Genomic DNA, 22,870 nt, shown 5'->3' on the forward strand with positions numbered 1-22,870 from the left:
GAGAGGAAGCAGTGGATGCAGCGGCATCCCCAACAGACGTTGTTGCCACCACAGCCGCTGCTGGGTGAGCAAGCGGTGCGGAGGCGGGTTGGGCTGCCAGGGGCAACCCAGGGGGGGGGGGGGGGGGCGGGTGCGGGACTAAGTCTGACTCGCAGTACTGGGTCTCCGCCGAAACCAGACGCCGCTCCGCCCCCCGGCGAGCTGCGTCGGCGTACCTCCCCAGGGGGAAAGAGGCGAACCTCTTTCGCGCCTCTGGGAAGGTGATGTTTTCGGTGATTTTGATGTTGATTATTTTCTTTTCTAAATGAAACTTTTCACATTTTCTGGAGTAGGCCGCATGTGGACCCTGGCAGTTTACGCAAAGAAATTGTTGAACGTTACAGTTGTCGGACGGGTGGTCGTTCTGGGCGCATTTTGCGCAGGTAAGTCGGCCGCGACAGGAGTTTGTGCCGTGCCCAAACCGTTGGCACTTGAAACAGCGCCGCGGGTTCGGGATGTACGGCCGGACTGAACATCGGATGTAACCTGCGTTGATTAATTCTCGAAGGGTGGACTTGTCAAAGGTTAGGATGAGGTGCTTTGTCGGTATTTGTTTATCGTCTCTGCGGATGGTTATGCGCCTGACCGCTGTTATGCCCTGACTACGAAGGCCCTCCAGCAGGTCAGCTTCAGATTCATTTAGTAAGTCATACTCCGAAATCACGCCCTGGGAGCTGTTTAGGATGCGGTGGGGCGTGACTAGGATTGGCAGATCGGCGATGCTGGTTTGAGCAAGGAGTTTATTGGCCTGATCCTGGCTACTGACCTCGACAAGAATTTCACCGGTCGTTATTTTTTGGCCTTATACGACCCTCCAACAATACCATCAAGAAACTTTGAAATGAGAAATACAGACTGTGAAGCAAGAGGTTTTGATTGGTCTACAGATTCCATCACGATGAAGCGAGGATAGTTGTTCGGTTTCGGATGACTCAAGTCAGGAAGTGGTGGAAAAGAAACTTCGGTGCGGCCCCTTTTCGGGGGCCCATCACGTCTGGGGGGGGGGGGGCGGTTGAAAATGCCATATGATACATTGGAAAGCAGGGAGACAGGGGTACTTTCTCCTTTGACCTTACCCTGGTAGTCAAAGAGGTCCCGGAGCTCCCTGCCTGATAGACAGGCAGGGAGCCCATCGGCCGGAGCTTGACCAAGGCTCCGACGGCCCCCTTTCACGGCTTCTAACCCTTCACCTTTCAACTTCTAGCCACGGTAGGTAACAGCTACAGTATGGGGGGCTCGGGGTACCCGGTCACCAAGATTACTCAAGGTGCCCCGTGCGGGGAGAAGACACAATCCTGCCCGAATATTCATCGAGATGAAAGGTTCACCGAGATGAAATGTCCAACGATGTGAAATGCCTACTGATGTATTTGAAAAACTTTTTGTTCATTAAGATAAAACGGACAGCAATGGGGCTGACTCAGTCCCGCCAAACGTTACTACACAAATAATAAATGAGCGCTTCGAAAATTCCCTTATTCGTTTGCATGCAGGACCCAGTTCTCCATCAATGTAACCTGTTGCTCATTGGTATTTTGTAACGCGAGGCCCTGTTCAATTTCAGCAATATTGTTTGAAGCGGCGTACGTAATTAGAGATGCGCAGGTTTCCTGGGCTCAACGAATGGATCATTTAGTGTTTTCCACCGAAGCCGGGTGTATTGCGAGCGGGGCTGCTTTTAAAAAACTCAAAGAAAGTCTTTGAGAAAGTCAGACGATTCCCAGGAAGCTCTCATTCTGACGGATTCGAAAACAGCACAACTTTTGCAGCGTGTGATCTCACCGAAAAAATTCTTTCAGCGTTCCTTACGGCTTGTGCAATAGTTCAGAAGCAAGGGTTTCCATGTGCAGTTTAATTGGATTCCATTCCATGCAGGCATCAGGAGCAGTGAAGCCGCTGATCAAATGGCACACAATGCATTGTCATTTGCAACGACTGTTAGGGTTTCCGCTAATCACTGAACCGACTACAGGCGGGCAGTAGTCGACCATTTGAAGTCCTCGGGAGATCTCGATAATCAGCCTTGCGTGAAAAAGGCGCTGACAAGATCAAATGCAACTTTGGGGTACCGCCTCCAAAATGGGCTCAACGAAGACCAAAGCTTGGCTATTTAAAGTGGGCCTTGTAAGACCACCCCTGTGTTCGTCATGTGCAGTTCTTGGAGATGTTTCCCAGTACGCTGTGTGCAGCCCAGAACATGGTGTTGAACCATGGTGTTGAACATTGACTTATTAATGGTGTTCGTGCGGAGCAGTAGTCGGCACATCTTGCCAGGCTAACACCACCTGATCCAAGAACCCCCTCCATTATCACCACGACATTCTGTTGGTATGGGTAACGCGGAGAGATGTATAAGAGCTGTTTGACAATGTTTTTCCGTAACAACTCCCTAATATCAAAAATGAGAATTTATGGCACAATCTTGCGATTTTACAGATTTCTGATTAGTGGTTCAGCGTATTGATATAATAAATTCGTTTTCGCTGACAAATACTGCCCATAAGAATGTCCAAACCAATTTCAGGATTTGGTCATAACAAGCACGGAAAGAGGCCAGCGGGTATTTTTACATCTCACTTTTTAGGAAGACGAACTAATTTGAATTCTCCTGCATTATCACAAACGTCGCACGCAATAAAGACCACGGGAGCTCTTTCTAGTAATACCGTATATACTATATGTCAACGCGGCGAACTATCGAAATCATGACACATACTCAGTGCCAGCAGTTGGCGGAACAAATGCCCCCTTTTCCATCTGTACCATGTGTCCTCCTACGGCGGAATAGAAGGTGATTGCAGTAGCCTTAATGCAACGACCAGCCTCCCCTATCGTATTCTCATATTCGAAGACAGCCATTCAAAATTTCACTCGGCGACTAGTAAACCCGCAGACCCTCCAAATGTTCTGTAAAAATACAACCACTACCCCGATCGAGCTGGTCTTGACCCCGGCTGAAACCTGTACGGAGAAAAAACGCGGCCCACACTACTGCTCGAGTGCTCACTACACGGGCGGTCCCCAGCATTGTGCCCTCACACGGTGCGAAATCGGCTCAAGATAGCCTATTCAGCTATCACGACTTAGTTTATTTTAAATTGGAATTTTCAAGAAAAGAAGAGATATATTGGCATGTGAAAACGCAGACGATCTCGCTGCTATTTTTCGTAATTAGGAATTGAAGGTGCTTGTAGAGTGGCGTGGAATTTTGTATGATACGAAGAGCCTGAACATCCAACGAGACGAAAGATCCCCTGATGTGACAGATACAATCGAGCCTTAATATCCACCTACCGAGTACCGAGGCGGGAAATTCACGGAGACACAAGGTGCAATCGCTCCTGATTATCCAACCAGATGGACGGTCCTCTTAGGGAGAAGATCGAATCGAGCGTGAATATCCAACGAGATGAAAGATCCACCGAGACAGAAGACCCATTCCTGGGTCTTTCGACTCGTCAGATCTTAAGGCACTGAATCTTGCCAACACAACCCGTCGGGATTGCTCGGGCTAAGAGAGCGGCCATCTTTTGCTCCCGGAGCTGACGTGGGTAAGTACGTACCAGAGCAAGATTCCGGTAGAAGTTGCGCAGGTTGAACATGAAGGCCCACCAGTGGCTGTCAACCAGCTCGTAGAATTTGTCGTACACTGCGGCGGTCGTCGGACCCTGGACAAAAAGCGGCAGTAGCGAGACCCCGCACGCCACGATCACCACGGGCAGCAGGAGCCTGTCAGAGGTGACAAAACAAGAACAGCAGTTGTTCACATCGGAAAGCATGCCACCTTGAGAAGACCATTTAGCACGTCATTGGCACCTATTCATGCGACGCGAGTTTTCGCGTGAAAACGTAGCCGCATCGTTGGCTCATTTTGACGGTCGCCTAGATGTCGCTGGCTGGATCCGCAGCATCACACCAGGCATTCAACGCAGTGCTCACATTTTGTGCACGGCTTGGCAGCTACGGTGAGCGGAGTAATGGGGAACTATGATTGTATCGCAACTGCGTAATACATGCGCATTCATGTTTGACACATAGGCATATACTCATCTGTACGTCATCCTCATATTTTACGCATGCCTCTTGCTTTCCCCTTTCTTCTTTAACCCTTAAACTCCTGCATGGAAGCTGAATCCCACTTCATCCAAATGCCTCCATGGCCCAAAGAGTTGCATATTTCCACACAGTATTGTGGAGCCATATAGGGCGCTGCTTTGCAAACACGAAGGGAAAAATCGTTTTATGGTCATTCCTCCAGGTCGTGCAGCCGTTTTTGTGAACCTATGCAGCATGTTTCTCCCTTTCGGAACTTGCGCGCATTGATCACCATGGGGGCTACAATATATAAATAAGGAATCGGCTGCTAGAAAATGGGTAAATACTGTTGATATATGTTGTGGTCTTCGCCATCGTACAAGGGTGCTTCTTGGCTTCATTTAATATAACTACGGCTTCAATCAGACCTACAACATGGAAACTCATTTACCTACGGGTGTCAGCGCTTTTAAATTGCTTATCGGTATTTGTTTGGAGGACCCGGCGTCTGACGGCTGAAATGGCTTTAGAACATTGTTATTCCTTTTATGACAATGTAGGCCACTCGACGGATCATGAGGAAGATCATATTGATGATGCATCAGCAAAATTTACCAATTCAATGGCTGCAGAAGGTGATAGCACTGCAGTTAGCGTCGGCTCGTCAGACGCCAATTCCAGCAGCGTCAGGGTTGAAGAACGTGAAAGTAATGATGACCGCCGAGGCTTATGCTCCTTTCCATAAAAAAGCATTTTGAAGCTTTCTTTACAGCACCTAGTTTCAGCGAAGCTTCCCGCTAATTCCACTCCCTCATATTTGGCGCATTAACACATTCTTTCGTGATTCTGAAAAATATCTTCCACACAAAGCAAAACTGTTTGAAAGCAATAAAGGCATGGCAGGATTGAGCAGATGCGTGTCCCTCTGGGTACGATGATCAAGATGGGTTTGCATAAGCCACGCCCCACTTCCCACATGCCTCAACGCCATAGGAGGGCTGCGGAAATTGCTCTGCAGCGACAAGGACAAGCGGGCCAAGATAACTTCCACAACATGCAAGGTTCAGCTCTTCACGGTTCTGGTTTTGCGAAATTTCCGCAGAAATAGGGGGCCTCTGAATTCCCACGAGGAAGAATATTCCCATTGCTTTATTTTTTGTTTCTTGTATCTGCAGGTGTTTTCTAGGTAGTAGTTGTGTTCTCAGCCTAATAACTGGTGGTTTTTTAATAAGTTAATCATTTATATTTTTAGGAAACCCTATCGGCGTTTCAGGGTTAACGCACCGGGTAGCTGGCTGGAGCCTATGAAATCAGACTCTGTGCTTTCGCCCCTTTGGGTAAAATAACTGTCTCTGTTTTGAACCGTTTAAAATCAGTAACGTTTGTCTGCTACATTTCTGCTACACCAAACTTATTAACTGAAAAACTAGCCCAAAATATTTTTGTTGCCGCATACTTCCCAGTCAGGGCATTTTTATGTGCTGGCGTTACTTATCCCAAGAAATATCCTCGCCATTGACAAGATTTAAATCAGTTGTCTCCACTTAAACACTAAATACAGACTTTTAATAGTTGCCACATCATCAAAGTACACATAAATTGTTGTATTTGCAGTCGCAAGCTAATCATAAACTGCTGTTGATGCCGGCCCTGACATATATGTTTCGCGAGTATGGCAGGCACGAATGTGAGAAAGGATTTATCAAACTAGTTGCCCCGTAGTTTTATTCATGCCATAGCCAACGAAAAAAGTAATATCTTGAACAATATATTCTTAGAATGTAAATATACTTATTGCTTGGCGAGTTCATTATTTTTGCCAAGAAAGTTGGCGCAGAACACGCAAAACCTAGGAGAGACGGACGGCACCAGCGTAATGCAACTGATTTTATTTCCGAGCCATACTTTGGCATGTATAACAAGAGCCGAGCATGGGCGCCATGTTCCGCAACATGGACAGTTCACAGAAGTCATCATAAGTTAATGTTAAAAAATTCGGCCACTTTCGCAATTGAGAGGCAGTCTGAAGAAACAGCGGATCTAGTGGTCTTCACGACCTTTAACTTGGATTCTCCTACGTCTGCCTATCTTATCTGTAGAGCGCACACTGATGCTGCCGATCACCCGCCGTCTCTCTCAATTAGCAGAACACCTGCGCGTCAGAGCTGACGTCATCACTAGGCACAGCCTATCCCCGAAGCACGCCTCTTCATCAGAACATCTGCACCGCGACGCGCACTCCCCACACCTGTTCGTCGCCTCCTTGCCTCCTGACCACTCTCCCCCAAACTCCTTGGCCTACCATTTTCCTCCTCTCCACTTTGCTGCGCCACGTTTTGAAGGACGCAAGGCACGAATAGAACTCAAGCTTAAACAGCTCCGCTGCTAAAAACAAAGCCCTTTTCCTAAACTAACGATTGTGAAAAAGCGAAGCTTTCTCCATGCACACTGAGTCAAACCGAATCCACAGTCCACGCTCCTTAAGCCCAAAATCCAAAGTGCAAAAGTACGAAGCGAAAGTCCCAACCCAACGATTGCGCTGCGAGCCCAAAGGAAGTGCTGAGCAGTTCGACTGCGATGATAGCCCAACCGGCTAAATGCCGGTTTCGTAACGCGAGGGACCCAGGTTTCAGCGACGCAATGCACGGATAGAACTGAAGCTTCATCAGCTTGGCTGTTAAAAGTTCGCACCAGGAGGTCAAGGGCGCTACCGACGTGTCACTAATGCAACTTTCACCAAAGTTTTTATTTGTATCTTTCCACCAATTCACATGCATGTGTGTCATGGCTTATACCCATTATCCTGACCTCGCAAAGCCGAACATCTCCACTGCAAGACCCGGAGTGGGCAGTGAAATACAGAGCCCATCCATTTCTTCAAGGGACACATAAGTAATTGATAAACATTGTGGGGTTACGTGCGCAAATTGTAGTTTGGCGTCCCTAGGCCATGTTTCGACCGCTGTCGGTTCATTTACGCAGCTTTATTTAGCATAAAAATAAATTCGAAACCAGGGTCTCCTCCCTACATCCCCCTTGTAGGTTTTCCAAGACATTTAGTATGACGCTCAATCGAGATGGTTCAGTGATTGTAGGATTTACGTGCCGACGCAACGCAGGCGATGTGGCGCGCCGTAGTAGAGGAGCTCCGGAAGGCTCCGGATTAACAATTTTGACCACCTTGGGATCTTTAACGTGCGCCGAAATCTCGTACACACGGGCGTTTTCGCTTTACTACATCGTCAGAAAAGCGGCCGCCGCGGCCGGGAATCGAACCCGCGACCACATGCTCAGCAGCGCAACGCCTTAGCCACTGAGCCACCGCGGCGGGTCTCAATCGAGATGGCTTGGCTTGACTGCGTTACTGCACGGCTCGCCGAGCCTGCGACAGAGTCAGTCGGCCGGCTACCGGCATGTCGTCACAATTCGTTCGTTCAGTTTTAATTAGGCGATAACACGATTTGTGCCTCGAAGAATATGCCTTGAGTTGTTGAGTTTGTAGGGTGTACCAAGCTTAGTAAAGCATATGAAGGCCTAGTCATAGGCGCAAATTTGAGGCTTCGCTGACTGACACGCTAGCATAAAAATTTAAGTCAAATTAATTTCGGGAGCAGTCATGTTCCGCACTGGGGATAAAAATCTCCATTTGTAAGTTCAGAAATTTCCTATTTTTACATCTTCCCCCGCAGGTTTCTCAAAATTCGCTGCGAATTCCCCTCCATTTTATTTTTGCAGCTGATAGATTTTTGCGTGTAATCCTGCCCAGTTTTGGCGTTAGCGAGTGCCAGCCATGTCTACTTTACGGAGCCTTCTGGACGCGGGCCATGCTCAGAATATTTAAGTTCTAGCGTGAACTAAATTCCTCAGCACCTGCAGATCAGCAGCATTTAACTATGCTTTCCATGTTTTGTACGAAGCAGCATGTTTATAAAGGGTCTAAGTCAAAACAGCCCGTATAAAAAAAGAAACCAGACGTTCATGGAAATTTTAAGCAATTTTAGCACAGCCCCGGGACTCCTAGCACGCGGACAGCACGCAGACTATAGTGCATCCGAAGTACATTTTTGTATGCTGCAGAAAAATACATGCGAACACACTTCATCTGCCGCCGCTTTATGATTTACTAGCTGTTTCTCGTGGGGTATTTTTTAATCTATGCTCCATCCTGTTTCATGAACTGAATCGGAAGCGGCCTTGGATGCTTCTTGCTTGAGAGAACACGATGGCGGATATGTCAACATAAATGCGACGAACTGTAAATGAAAATTTTCAAAAGAATACAGTCATAAGTAACACAAGGGCCAGTTTACTGACCATATCTTTCTTTTTTACTGCATGAGTAAAATTCTGGGCATCTGTTAAACTTTCCCTTTTTCCCTTTCACACAAAATAACAGCCGAAAAAAGAATAATTCTCCGCACTGAATATCCCAAGGGCGGAAGGAGAGTCAGCGAAATTATTATAAGTACCAAGAAATTAAAATCAAAGAATTATAATTATTATAATTATAGTTATTAAATTATTATTAATATAATTATTGTAAGTACCAAGGAATTAATTAAGGAATTAAACTTTTATTTTAAAGCATAACACCAAGGTACGGGAAGCACGTTTTACGTCGGGTGAGCTCACACAGCCGGCAGCAGTACGACCACACATTTGCGATCGCTTTTCTGCCTAAATTCCCGGCCGCGGTGGCCGCTTTTCTGATGGAGGCGAAAAGCAAAAACGCCCGTGTGTACGAGATTTCGGCGCACGATAAAGATCCCCAGGTGGTCAAAATTAATCCGGAGCCCTCCACTACGGCGCGCCTCATCGCCTGCGTTGCGTCGGCGCGTTAAACCCCACAATCAATCAATCTTTTCTGCCTAAGGGATGCAGTTGCTATAGCGGATATATTTGTGCGAATTTGGAGGATGCTTACTGCACAAGCGTTAACCAAGAAATAGTCATCTAAGCTGGCGAGAATGCTGAAACTATAGAAAAAATTAAACAGGCTAGAACATGTATACTTTATATTTCCCTCTCCGTGAAAGCTGTGGTTATGGCCGAGTGGTCTAATGCCCTGCTTGCATTCGATGGCACTTTAAAAGGTGGAATCCTCGGTAGTGCATATGTTCTTTTTCTGAGTTTCTTAGTTTTTTGAGTAATGGTTTTTGTACTGAAATCACCATTTTACACTGCAACCTTCATTACTCCGCGAGCGAGTAAGCAGAATGCGTACAGGCTGACGTTGCCGCGCTGCTGAGTTCTCGTTAACGTGGAATTGATATAAGCACCAACTGCTTGCGGCCACAGTGCAGGGGTGCTATTCCAGAAGGCCCGAGTTTGAGCGAAACTCGGGCAAGGCCGAGCTGTGGTGATAATAATAAGGCCATGATAATGTTTCGGGGCAGGTTGAAAACTCTTTAAAAATGCGATTCATGCTATTTGCTGATTTTGAGGTGACGTACTCGATCCAAGGCAGCGCGCACCAAGGATACGCCACTACGGCGGGACGCATCTTTCAGTGCTTTCTATCGCTCCCCTGCTGCACTGGTGGCAACTGGGGGCAAGCAAATACAACTACTTTATTTTATTGTACTTTTACGTTGTCTATCTGTATTTCACTACAAAGCTCATTTTATTTCTTATTCCAGGCGTTCGTATGAGCTTTTCGTTTGAAATTTTTCGTCCTAAGAAGTAGTTTCTGCCGTCGGTGGCAGACAGTATAATCACGTGACTATGGCCAACTATCAAGACACAATGTGACACCGACTAGCAGTTGTGACACAATGCAGTTCGCTTACCCGTTCATCCCAACAATGCAGGTGTTCCTTGTAACCGTCGTTCGCCTGCTGCTGCCTGGCCTGACATTAGAGAGTTTTAGCTGACCGTTTTTGACGCTCCGCTATGCTCCCGACGGCCCGCTTAGCACAACCGGAGCGTCAGCAGCCGAAAGGCTTTTAGCTAAGCGATAACCGTATCTCCCTCGGCGGGAAATGATTCGCGTGACTGGTCGTTTCGCGTGCGCGTGTAAACCAAAACTTCATCCTAAAGGCAACATAAGAATTTGTATTTGGTCGCCCAAACAAAGCAAAATACCGTTTTTCTTGGCCTAATTTAGCCTTTTTCTTGTATATTGTAGTCGCTGACATGGTATAATTTTTCTAAATAACAATAAAGAAGCCGATAAACTTTGGAATAGCCAAGCCAAGGCTGCCTTTCTCGGCGCTGCATAGAAGCAGCCCGGCGCTTCGGTCAACGTTTTTCGCTTCCGTTCTAAAGATATTTGAGGTGTGTGGCACCATTGCCTATTCGGAAGCGCTTTCGCGGCTTCGCCGCTCGTGTTTAAACTGAAGAAACGAAGTTCGCCGTAGCGCGCTCGCACCGCGGGGGCAGCCATGTTAAATTTCCGTACGGTAGCGTAAGCTGCCGCAACGGTCCGCTAAGAGGCCCCGGTTAGCGGAGCGGGGCCCCGCTCCGGTATCTACGGTAGCGCGCTAGCGCGCTACGCATGCGCAATGGCACTCCCGCTTGCTACGGGAGCGTAGCGGACCGTCAGAAACGGTCAGCTAAAACTATCTATTCACTCCGTTGGACCCATCGTCGGAATGCACCTTCCTGCCTGGCAATGGCGAAGCAGCCACTGCTCCTCCACCCTCCGCTACCGCTCCGACGCGGTTGCCAACGCCGAGGCTAGAATACTCCTCCCCCACTTCACCTTGGACAGCCCCATCGAAGTCAACATCACCACTCTGAGTACCTATATATCGCGAACGGTCACCGGCGTCAGCTTGTGGGCTTGGCAGCTGTGACACAATGCAGTTCGCTTACCCGTTCATCCCAACAATGCAGGTTAGTAAGCACAGCAGTCCCTACGCGAAAAAATCAAGTGATTACTTTCTAGTGCAGCTGCCGGACCCACAGTGTCTTGTCGCTATCATTGCCGAGTGTTTACATGCTGTTTACTCTGTACTCTTGTTGTTATCCGGCGACATTGAAACTAACCCTGGTCCGGAAATGAACGAAATCCTCGCAGAACTCGAAAAAATTAGCGTTGGAGAAAACAAACAAATATCCGATTTTGAAGAAGTAAAGAAGCAGCTCCTAACAACCCACAAAACATTGTCGGATCTGGGGAAGCGCAAGACCGAACTAGAACTCCATTACCAGAATATTTTGCCCATACGAGCTGACATCTCCGCAATTCAAGCCGACACAACCGCAACCACACACTTAGTTTCCGAACTTGGAAAACGGCTGGATGTCGCAGAAAACCGGTCCAGCCGCAATAACGTAATCTTCTATAACCTTCCAGATACGAACGCCAAAGAAACAAATATTCAAACAGAAGAACTTATTATTAACCACTGTCTTGAATACTTGGAAATAAATTTGACCCGAAAAAAATAGATGAGCGCATCGTCTCGGCCGCCACACCAATGATCGTTGCCGCCCGATAATTGTCAGGTTCACATTCTAAAAAACTAAAGAAAACACCCTCTCAAATGCCAAAAAATTGAAAGGAACAGATTTCAGCATTGGCGAAGATTATTCCCTCTCAGTTCGTACTGCCCGTCGTCACGTCGTTGCTTTCGCCAAGCAGAAATCAGAAAAATTCCAGATACGTTTCAAAACTTTGCACACGGGCTCCAAACGGTACATTTTTGACCACGAATCACAATCGGTCATAGAAGTCGCATAGCGATCACCGTGCCCGCAGACTAAAACCGCACCACCGCCAAATCCAATCACGAAATGAACTTCCTTTTTCTGTTATCTTTACTAATATTCGTAGTTTTATGCCGAAGTGCCAACTCGTGTTTAACGTTGTGGCGTCTTCCAACAGCAATATTTTGGTACTAAAAGAAAGTTGGCTAACCCATGAAGTTACTGACGCCGAAGTGCTCTCGGATTTACCAGATTTTCAGTTATTCAGCCAGCGCAAACGCGGCCGGGGAGGTGGTGTGCTAATCGCTGTTGGCCCAGAAATACCCTGTTTTGCTGTCGACATAAAATCTGACCTTGACATTTTGTGGCTGATTTGCCACGCGTCCCCTCAAACATTCCTACTCGGGGGGTGCTACAGGCCACCCAACACCAATACCCGGTTTTTCACGTAATTTAAACAATATAATGAGCACAAACACGACCACCTACCCTAACGCTCACATCTTACTTTTTGGTGACTTTAATTTTCCGAAAATTGATTGGCATATTCCTGCACCCTCGTAGGCATACGATGTCGAAACGAGAAATTTTATAGGCGTTTGTTTGAATTTTAACTTATTTCAACTAGTGTCAGAGCCCACGCGCATAGCAGGCGGCTGTGCTAACATCCAAGATTTAATAATAACCGACCGTGCGGATTCCTTATCGTTAATTCCATACCTACCCGAAATTAGTGACCACAAAGTAATACATGCAGATTTTTGCTTCCCTCTTGAGCGGCGCGACAAACGCAAGGAAACAATTACCTTATACGATAAAGGTAATTATGAATCCATAAACAACGAGCTCGAAAACTTCTTTCCAGTCTTGGAACATAGCTTTCATTCCAGATCTGTGAACGTTAACTGGGAGATAAAAAAAAAAAGACGAATGAATTAACTGGGAAATTTATCCCCACAATATCATTCAGTAGCACGCCGCAGAAGCCGTGGTTTGCAAACAAACTGAAGAGACTAGCGAATAGAAAAAAGCGCCTTTTTCGCACAGCAAAAGCAAAAGAAACGCCGGACGCTTGGGCGAAATCCAACACAGCCGAAAAAGATTATACTACCGCTATTCGTAACGCGAAATGCACGTTTTTGAACCAGGATTTACCAGGCATGCTAACTGAGAACACACGTAATTTTGGCAAATCGGGAACCCTCGGTCTACCAGCACCATCCACCTTACTAATGACTCCGGTCACGTGCTTGCAGATAAATAATGTGCTGATGTTTTTAACACCGCGGTTTCATCTGTATTTACTAACGAATCTAGCGTACCTTCCTCTCCTGCCGCGGCGCTGTTGACATCCTGTATGTGTTGAATTGTTTTTTGCTCAGATGTTATTTCATGTGTTATTAAAAACATGAAACTGTCCTCTTCAGGTGGCGTGGATGATATTAACTCAAAAGTGTTAAAAAACATCCATGACACCATCGCCCCATTTCTGCGCTTGATGTATGCGCAGTTGCTCTCCACAGGCATTCTTGACTGGAACTTGGGCAAGGTCGTTCCCATCTACAAATCAGGTGATAAGAACGGTTCATTGAACTACCGTCCCGTTTCTTTAACAAGCGTCCCGTGAAAAATCATGGAACATGTCATCTACTCTCAGATTGCAAACTTTCTAGATTCTAACAACTTTTTTCCCCCCAGCCAGGATGGTTTTAGGAAAGGATTCTCCTGCGAAACAGAACTAGCAATATTTCTTCACGATCTGCATGCTATCCTTGACAACAACTTACAAACTGACGCAATCTTTCCAGATTACGCAAAGGCGTTCGACACAGTACCCCCCCCCCCCCAAAAAAAAGTAATGCTAAAACTATCCCAGTTAAACTTAGACTCAATTGCACTAAATTGGATCAAAGCATTTCTAACTAACCGTTCTCAGTTCGTGCATGCCAATATTAAATCTTCCGTGTATCTCAAAGTAACATCAGTCGTACCTCAAGGTTCAGTTCTTTGCCCCCTCCTGTTTCTAATATGTATTAACGACTTACCCCTCAGCGTATCCTGCAGAATCCGCATGTTTGCAGATGACTGTGTAGTCTGTCGGACAGTAACTAACACTCACGACAAAACTCTTCTTTAGAAAGATCGTAACCACATTCAAGAATGGTGTGATAATTGACTTCTGTCTCTTAACCCTAACAAATGCAAACATATTACGTTTTCCCGCCGTAAAAATCCTTTCATTTTTTCAGATCATATCGCCAACGTCCCTGTATACAGTCACAGCCATCTTTCAAGTATCTAGGTGTCACATTGTACTGCGATCTTACTTGGAATGCGCATATTACTAACGTCATTTCATCGGCAAATAAAACTCTGGGCTTCTTGAAGTGTCACCTACGTCATGCACCAACGCATGTGAAGTTGCTGGCATATCAGTCCTTCATCAGATCGAAACTCGAATATGCCACCCCCATACGGAACTCGCCCCAAACATACCTCATTAACGACCTCGAATCTGTCCAAAATCGCGCCGTTCGATTCATTCCCTCCCAGTACTCGTACGACATCAGCATTTCATCCTTGAAAGCACAATCCGTTTTATCACCCCTCTCTGTTCGCCGCAGTATCGCCACCCTTTCCCTCTTTCATATATTTTTAAATTCTTCCCTCAATGCATCTCCTTACATCCTCCCCCCGACATACAGTTCACACCGCACAAGCCATCCACTTCAAGTGTCCAGTTATTGCAACAGAACTGCCACTTTTTCCGCTTTTTTCCCCCGCGCCGTCAAGGATTGGAACGACCTTCCCTGCTCCATTGTTTCAACCACCTCCCCATCATCCTCCATTGCAAATGTTACAAATCTCCTGTGCTGCGAAAATTAATGTGTTCAAATGTTTTCTTTTCCTGTGTATCCACCCCTTATGTAATACCCCCAGTGGTGTCCTTAAGGAAATAAAAATGAAATGAATGAAAGTAAGCGGGGGATGGAAGCGCGCCAGATTCAAAACAATTGCTGCTCGTATTAAGTTATCGAAACCCTCCGCTTTTTAACACAAAAGTTCCTCGGCGCGGTCCAGTCTGCTTACGTGCTTTCAAGGCAAACGCCTGGCGATACGTATTAGCAACTGCTTTTTGACAAATTGTACTTGCGCGTTTTTCCTCGAGTTAGTTTCTTTGTCTTTTGGCACGGATTACTTTAAACGGCTTCTTTTCTGGATTTACGTGTTTGCGTCAGTTTATTCTCTTTCATTTGTTCGTCTTAGTGTGCGAGCAGACTGCAACACGCCACAGCCTCCCCAGAATCGGGGTTGTGCGAGGGTGGTGTGCAGCTGTCCTACTCCCGTGACATCACGTTCAGGCTTCACGCTTCACGCACTATTCCACAACGGTTACGGTTCCAATTTACAGTGTTATAAATTTTGCTAACTGGGCACGTTAGTTCCTCAAAGCTCCCAATTGCGGGCCAATGATAAAGTGGCCATGTGTGACGAAGGAAGGAATAGCAACAAGGCAGCAACTTTTCAGATTTGTTTGCTTTATTTATTTTTCCCTTCACCGCTCTTGTTCCAAGAAGCTCTCCAGAGTCGTTTTTTTCAAAGTTCAATCTCCTTACAACCCTCTCTTCCTTCGCGCCCTTCTCCTCTAGCTTCCCCTCCCTCTGGCGTCACAGGGTTACTTTAATTCTTAGCTCTCCCCTTTACTCGCTTTCCATGCTCTGCTTCCTGCCATACGACGGTGACTCTGAACAATACCCGTTGAAATGTGTAAAGATTGCCTCTGACAATAGGCACGCACCGTCGATTGCGTTGTAGCGAGGATAATGAACAGATGCAACAGGCCATCAAGCTATCGGGGTACGCGCCGTACCGGCATCAACCATGTGGAAGGGGAAGGTAGGATTATGCCCAATCCAGTCGCGCGGATATGCGCCAAAGACATGTCAGGGGAAGATGAACCCCATAAGGTGCATGCGCGAGAAAGGAGCTGGGTTGCTCGAACATGCGTTCCTATGGGCTTCACCCCTGCGAATAAACCATCTCAAACGGCTCTCTGTGCGTCGACTGTCTCCTTGACAATATATCTAATACGTATAAGCTATCCTGCCAGTAACGTTTTCACAAGAAATGCGCGTCACGCAACGCCTCGAGAGAGACTGTCTGCCGCGCTGATGATAAACAAAACGCGCGGTCATGCAACCCTTCGTTCGAAACTGTTGTGCGAGTAGGCGATAACTGAAGCGCACGCTCTGGCTGCAAACGGGTAGACACGTGGTAGGAACCTGCGGAAGCCATGTCTGCCAAACCACCTAAATGAAAGGCGAGGTCTGCGAAACACATCTTCACGGATTATATTGCGCACATACACGCTGAAGTTCGACTGGTGGCGGTCGATGGTGAGGTGTCCACCAACGCTTCTGTAAGAGCTGCCCGTCGCGTAAAACCGCAGCGCACACCACACTTGCTCCTCCATGGACATGGAGCGAAAGCGGCCTCTAAGTATTTGTACGCTGGGGTCTGTCACCAGACGACTGCACAACGAATGCAGAGCACTTTTCTAGAGGTAAAAACTGGCTCGAAATTCCTTGTTCGTTTAAAGACCTGTTGGGGTAGAAATATGCTTGCTACGGTGACCATACGCCGCAGCAGAGGCAACCACGGACGTCCCGAGTTCAACTCGGCCGTGTGCAAAACCATGCCCGAGTTTCCTCCGAGTTTGAATGTCAGTCAAAAAAACCCAGCCCATTCGTGCGCGGGGCGTAAGAAGGAGTACTGTTGGGCTAGTTGGTAGGACATCATTATAATACTATAGCGCAAAGAACGGGAAACGAAGACAAGTAAGACGACGGGAGGAGCGCTAACTTCCATCTGAAATTTTAATCCAGAAAACTTGCACCTTTTATATGCACCACCACAAAAACCAAAAACATTCACCTCAGACAAAAAATAAATAAATAAGCTACAACACTCTGCCACCTCACACACATCACGCACGTGTCCCAATCTATACATGTCTTCATGTCACACACGAAGTACAACGCGTGTTGGAAAGGAACCTAATTTCTTTTTGTGACAAGGTTATTGAAGTCTTGCTGACACATTTACTGCCCAACCGCCCAATTTCAAGTGCTTCAATTATCTCCCGCGTAGTTTCATTGCCACTTCTTCCTATCACTGTGCACTTGTCAAGCTGTGGTTTGCACTTACGTGTGCAATCCTTGCAATGAAGGGCCAGGAAACACTCCTTGCCATTTCGAACATTGTTATTGTGCTCCCTCAACCAGTCATTCAAACACCTGCCGGTTTGACCGACGTAGGATGACCCGCCAGTTAGTGGTATATGATATACGACACGCTCAGTGCACGGAACGTACGGCACACGGTGGTTTGTATGGCACCACAGGTTATTCACACCTGTCTTAGTAGTCGCCTTAGCGATGTTCACAAGCTTGTGGGGAGCACTAAGGGCTACCCTCACGTTCACACGGTTAGCAATCTTCTTTAATACGTGCGACAAGCCGTGAATGTACGGTACAACCGCTACCTTTTTCTTTTCGCTCTCACGGGGAGGCTCGTCATGCCCATCTTTCCGATGGCACGATTTCAGTTTCCTGAGGATGCCCTCAGTCACTGATACGATCAGGTGTTGGGGGTATCCAGCCGCGTCGAACGGACTAACTTGTTTCTTGAAAGCGGTTTGCGCCGCATGGGGGCACGACTTGGTCAAGGCGTCCGAAATGCACAATTTAACAATTCCCCTCTTCACCAGCTTTGAGTGTGCCGAGTGATATGGAAGAAGCGGCTTGTTAGCACGTGGCTCATACTGCCAACACATATGATTCACACACAAAGCGATAGACAAGTCCAAAAATCTAATCGCTCCATTCTCCGGAACCTCAAGCGTAATGTCTAAGGGGGCTAAACATTCCTTAAACAGACCAAGGGTATCAGCGACACACGTGTCAAATGATTCTTCACTACAATCCAGAAACACAGGTAATCATCGACATAACGGAACACCTTCGTCACCCGTGATGATACCAGACGCGTTGACAACACCGTATCACACCGTGCAAGTATCATATTACTGAGTATAGGGGCAATACAGGACCCAATGCAAATTCCTTTCTTTTGTAAGTATACACTGCCATTCCAGGTAGCAAAGGTGGACTTAAGATATAGGGCTAATAACTCCAAAAAATCAGTAACACACAATCCGGACCCGTTCTGGAACGCAATGGCACCAAACCGGTCTATGCGTTCTTCAACGCAGGACAGAATCAAGTGGTGGGGTAGCGAATAATACATGTCTTTTACGTCTACTGAGAAGGCCTGATACCCGCGGCCAACATTCGATTTAAGAAAAGAGGTAATGTGGCCAGAATTCTTTGTGTAATAGGGGTCCTCATAGCCTAGTTCATTTAAATGCTTGTGTAGAAATACCGCTACTGATTTTTGCCACGTGCCTTGCTCAGTAACAATAACACAAAAGGCGCAATCTGGCTTATGCGTTTTCGCCGAAAAAAACATCGACAAACTGGAATTTTTGCAATTGTCCACCATTTTGGATAGCTTCGTTAGCTGGAGTTTTTCGCACAACTTGTTGGCTGCAGACTTTACCTTTGACAAAACCACTTCATTTCGTTCATTAAAGCTGGACAAGATCGCCTCTCTCGCTTTGCTGATAAACATTACCTTAGGCATGACACAGAACCCGCCTTCTTTATCTGCTGCTATGACGGACAAATCTTTCTCTTGTAAATAAGAAGAAATGCGTTTCAGGTTTACCCCACGGCTAGACGGCTTGTAACGGTTAAGAATGTCCACACCTTCGGAAATGCAACGTTCACTTTCACACACAGGCGCCAGTCGGGACACTTGCCTGACGTGAGTTAGCAGCTCAGGGGCCGAACTTCGTGACTGGACGGCAAATTTCGGTCCCAGATCCAGTACTTGGCGTACGTCATCCGGTAGAGAGACGTCACCACAGCACCGAGTCCCACTTGTGGTCGGCTGTGACTTTACGGGCTGGGTTGCACGGAGGCTTAGAAGGATGCACTGCCATAGAACTTCCGCGGTTTGGTCCGCCAATCGTGACAATTCCTGAAATCTTCTTTTCTTGGCTCTGGGTTGCAGATTCCCTCTGTAGACTTGCGTGCGAAGGCAATTTCTGTAGATCCGAGATTGTCGTGACCACTCGGAATGAAGGATTTTACACATCCTGGTTCTATGTCCACGTGACGGAGCTATGCTTCCAAACAGCTGTGCTACATCGGGTGGTAACGTATTGGTGCGAAGGCAGAACGACAATGTGTGGCAGCGACATACCGCGACTGCAATTAGTGTAACATAAAGGAGGGGTGCAGTGTTAAACACGAAAAAGAGCCCGATGAACTAGAAATATAAGTTAGCAAGGAGTACTGTTGGGCTAGTTGGTAGGACATCATTATAATACTATAGCGCAAAGAACGGGAAACGAAGTTCTATGGCAGTGCATCCTTCCAAGCCTCCGTGCAACCCAGCCGGTAAAGTCACAGCCGATCACAAGTGGGACTCGGTGCTATAGTGACGTATCTCTACCGGATGACGTACGCCAAGTACTGGATCTGGGACCGAAATTTGCCGTCCAGCCACGAAGTTCGGCCCCTGAGCTGCTAACTCACGTCAGGCAAGTGTCCCGACTGGCGCCTGTGGGTGAAAGTGAACGTTGCATTTCCGAAGGTGTGGACATTCTTAACCGTTACAAGCCGTCTAGCAGTGGGGTAAACCTGAAACGCATTTCTTCTTATTTGCAAGAGAAAGATTTGTCCGTCATAGCAGCAGATAAAGAAGGCGAGTTCTGTGTCATGCCTAAGGTAATGTTTATCAGCAAAGCGAGAGAGGCGATCTTGTCCAGCTTTGATGAACGAAATGAAGTGGTTTTGTCAAAGGTAAAGTCTGCAGCCAAAAAGTTGTGCGAAAAACTCGAGCTAACGAAGCTATCCAAGATGGTAGACAATTGCAAAAATTCCAGTTTGTCGATGTTTTTTAGGCGAAAACGCATAAGCCAGATTGCCCCTTTTGTGTTATTGTTACTGAGCAAGGCACGTGGCAAAAATAAGTAGCGGTATTTCTACAGAAGCATTTAAATGAACTAGGCTATGAGGATCCCTATTACACAGAGAATTCTGGCCACATTACCTTTTTTCTTAAATCAATGTTGACCGCGGGTATCAGGCCTTCTCAGTACACGTAAAAGACATGTATTATTCGCTACCCCACGACTTGATTCTGTCCTGTGTTGAAGAACGCATAGACCGGTTTGGTGCCATTGCGTTCCAGAACGGGTCCGGATTGGGTGTTACTGATTTTTTGGAGTTATTAGCCCTATACCTTAAGTCCACCTTTGCTACCTGGAATGGCAGTGTATACTTACAAAAGAAAGGAATTTGCATTGGGTCATGTATTGCCCATATACTCAGTAATATGATACTTGCACGGTGTGATACAGTGTTGTCAACGCGTCTGGCATCATCACGGGTGACGAAGGTGTTCCGTTATGTCGATGGTTACCTTGTGTTTCTGGATTGTAGTGAAGAATCATTTGACACGTGTGTCGCTGATACCCTTGGTCTGCTTAAGGAATGTTTAGCCCCCTTAGACATTACGCATGAGGTTCCGGAGAATGGAGCGATTAGATTTTTGGACTTGTCTATCGCATTGTGTGTGAATCATATGTGTTGGCAGTATGAGCCACGTGCTAACAAGCCGCATCTTCCATATCACTCGGCACACTCAAAGCTGGTGAAGAGGGGAATTGTTAAATTGTGCATTTCGGACGCCTTGACCAAGTCGTGCCCCCATGCGGCGCAAACCGCTTTCAAAAAACAAGTTAGTCGGTTCGACGCGGCTGGATACCCGCAACACCTGATCGTATCAGTGACTGAGGGCATCCTCAGGAAACTGAAATCGTGCCATCGGAAAGATGGGCATGACGAGCCTCCCCGTGAGAGCGAAAAGAAAAAGGTAGCGGTTGTACCGTACATTCACTGCTTGTCGCACGTATTAAAGAAGATTGCTAACCGTGTGAACGTGAGGGTAGCCCTTAGTGCTCCCCACAAGCTTGTGAACATCGCTAAGGCGACTACTAAGACACGTGTGAGTAACTTGGGGCGCCATACAAACCACCGTGTGCCGTACGTTCCGTGCACTGAGCGTGTAGTATATCATATACCACTAACTCGCGGGTCATCCTAGGTCGGTCAAACCGGCAGGTGTTTGAATGACCGGTTGAGGGAGCACAATAACAATGTTCGAAATGGCAAGGAGGGTTTTCTGGCCCTTCATTGCAAGGATTACACACGCAAGTGCAAACCACAGCTTGACAAGTGCACAGTGATAGGAAGAAGTGGCAATGAAACTACGCGGAAGATAATTGAAGCACTTGAAATTGGGCCGTTGAGCAGTAAATGTGTCAGCAAGACTTCAAGAACCTTGTCACAAAAAGAAATTAGGTTCCTTTCTAACACGCGTTGTACTTCGTGTGTGACATGAAGACATGTATAGATTGGGACACGTGCGTGATGTGTGTGAGGTGGCTGAGTGTTGTAGCTTATTTATATTTTTTTTTGTTTGAGGTGAATGTTTTTGTTTTTTGTGGTGGTGCATATAAAAGGTGCAAGTTTTCCGGATTATTTCAGATGGAAGTTAGCGCTCGTCCCGTCGTCTTACTTGTCTTCGTTTCCCGTTCTTTGCGCTATAGTATTATAACGGCGTAACATACGAGGGCACACCCACCCTTGGCGTCCACTTTGTGTCGGCGTAGCGTTGTAGCCATGAAGTCGTCACTTGATGCCCGTTAGCAGCGGCAAGAACTTAGCACAAAACAAAAATAAAGTCCCCAGGCCACCGTCAGCCAATGGTGCCACAGTCGTGGGGGTGTTGGGTCCGAACTGGAGTTCACTATTGTACGAGCCGATAGGAGAGGTCAAGGCGACACGATTTTACCACGGGAACTTTCTTCATACACCGTGAAAACAGTCGATGACAAATCATAACTTCAACGTCTAAAACGCACTCGCCAGTGCTGAAACCCGCTATTCACACGGGACGATTTCCGATAAGCGGCAGCCGTGCGAACTCAAGGAAGCTTTAAACAAAATCCATGTTTGATGGCCGGGAGCAGGGCGCGTTACGTTCGCTACTGTGGACCCCTTTGATTACTTGGTTTGTGCTTGCGCAGAGCTGCACTGGGACTGCCCTCAGGCCACGTAGCAACCATAATTCAGTGGAAGAACAGAACACCGAGAAAAACGGACCGCCCCGCGCCGGGCGTGGCCAACAACCACGCTGGGGATTTCAAAGTAGCAGTGGGGTTACCTAGCTTATTCTGGGGAATGAGTATTGCAGAGCGATTTCAGATGGTGCTGCATGTGGAAGATAGCACAAGCCGTACTTTATCAACGTAAGCGGTCCCAGTATAGGGCGATGAATATGCCACGATTGCTGCGCATCCGGCGGTTTCGCTCGAAGTGTATAGAATGCTCCACTATCACTACTTTCATAACCCAAGCAGCTGGAAACTCGCGAGTAGGCGGAACTCGGGCCTTCTGGAATAGCGCCCCAGCCGAGTGTCGGGCTGGTGCGGACACACCTCCTACGAAACAGGGACGAGCCAGGTAAGCTCCAAAGGTGGGGCAAAGCGCCTCGCATTTGAGCGTCTCCGATGACGCGGAGGGTGTTCAGCCACTGCATACTCTTCGGATAATGATCATTACGGTTCTAAGCCATGCTGGCAGGCTTATCTGACGGATTCTTCAGCCAAGAACATGATCGAAGTGCGGTATACCGATTCCTGAGGGATCGAGATTGCAAAGCCAAGAATAAGGCCTGATGCCAAGCATGTTGTTTAACAAAAACAAAACCAAAACTGGTTTGAATTCCAATCTTAGGAATACGTTCAATTCTACCGGATCTCGAATGCGAGTCAGTCCTGTTCGTTGTTGCGGCCGCCACAAATGTCACACGGCATTTTGTATTATTTCAGGCTTTATAAATTAAATACTGCCTTATCGATCGGATAAATGAGGAAAGGGGTTTATTTTAGCCAGTCTATGCACCAGAAACAAAACCAGAAGTTAGACAAATATACTTCAGTGTCCTT

At 47.0% G+C, this 22,870-nt stretch overlaps 1 protein-coding gene across 1 annotated transcript in view; it reads right to left on the bottom strand.

Moving 5' to 3' along the window:
• LOC144136972 (nose resistant to fluoxetine protein 6-like) overlaps positions 1 to 22,870 on the bottom strand; it is a 187,564-nt gene that overhangs the window by 42,177 nt on the left and 122,517 nt on the right. The window contains exon 9 of the mRNA XM_077669437.1: positions 3,603 to 3,768. Coding sequence (XP_077525563.1) covers positions 3,603 to 3,768 — 166 coding nt within the window. The remainder of the gene's footprint in view (positions 1 to 3,602; positions 3,769 to 22,870) is intronic.

The sequence above is a fragment of the Haemaphysalis longicornis genome, unplaced genomic scaffold, assembly GCF_048455015.1.
Source record: "Haemaphysalis longicornis isolate Haplotype H1 unplaced genomic scaffold, Haemaphysalis longicornis Haplotype H1 scaffold_1, whole genome shotgun sequence".
NCBI lineage: Eukaryota > Metazoa > Arthropoda > Arachnida > Ixodida > Ixodidae > Haemaphysalis > Haemaphysalis longicornis.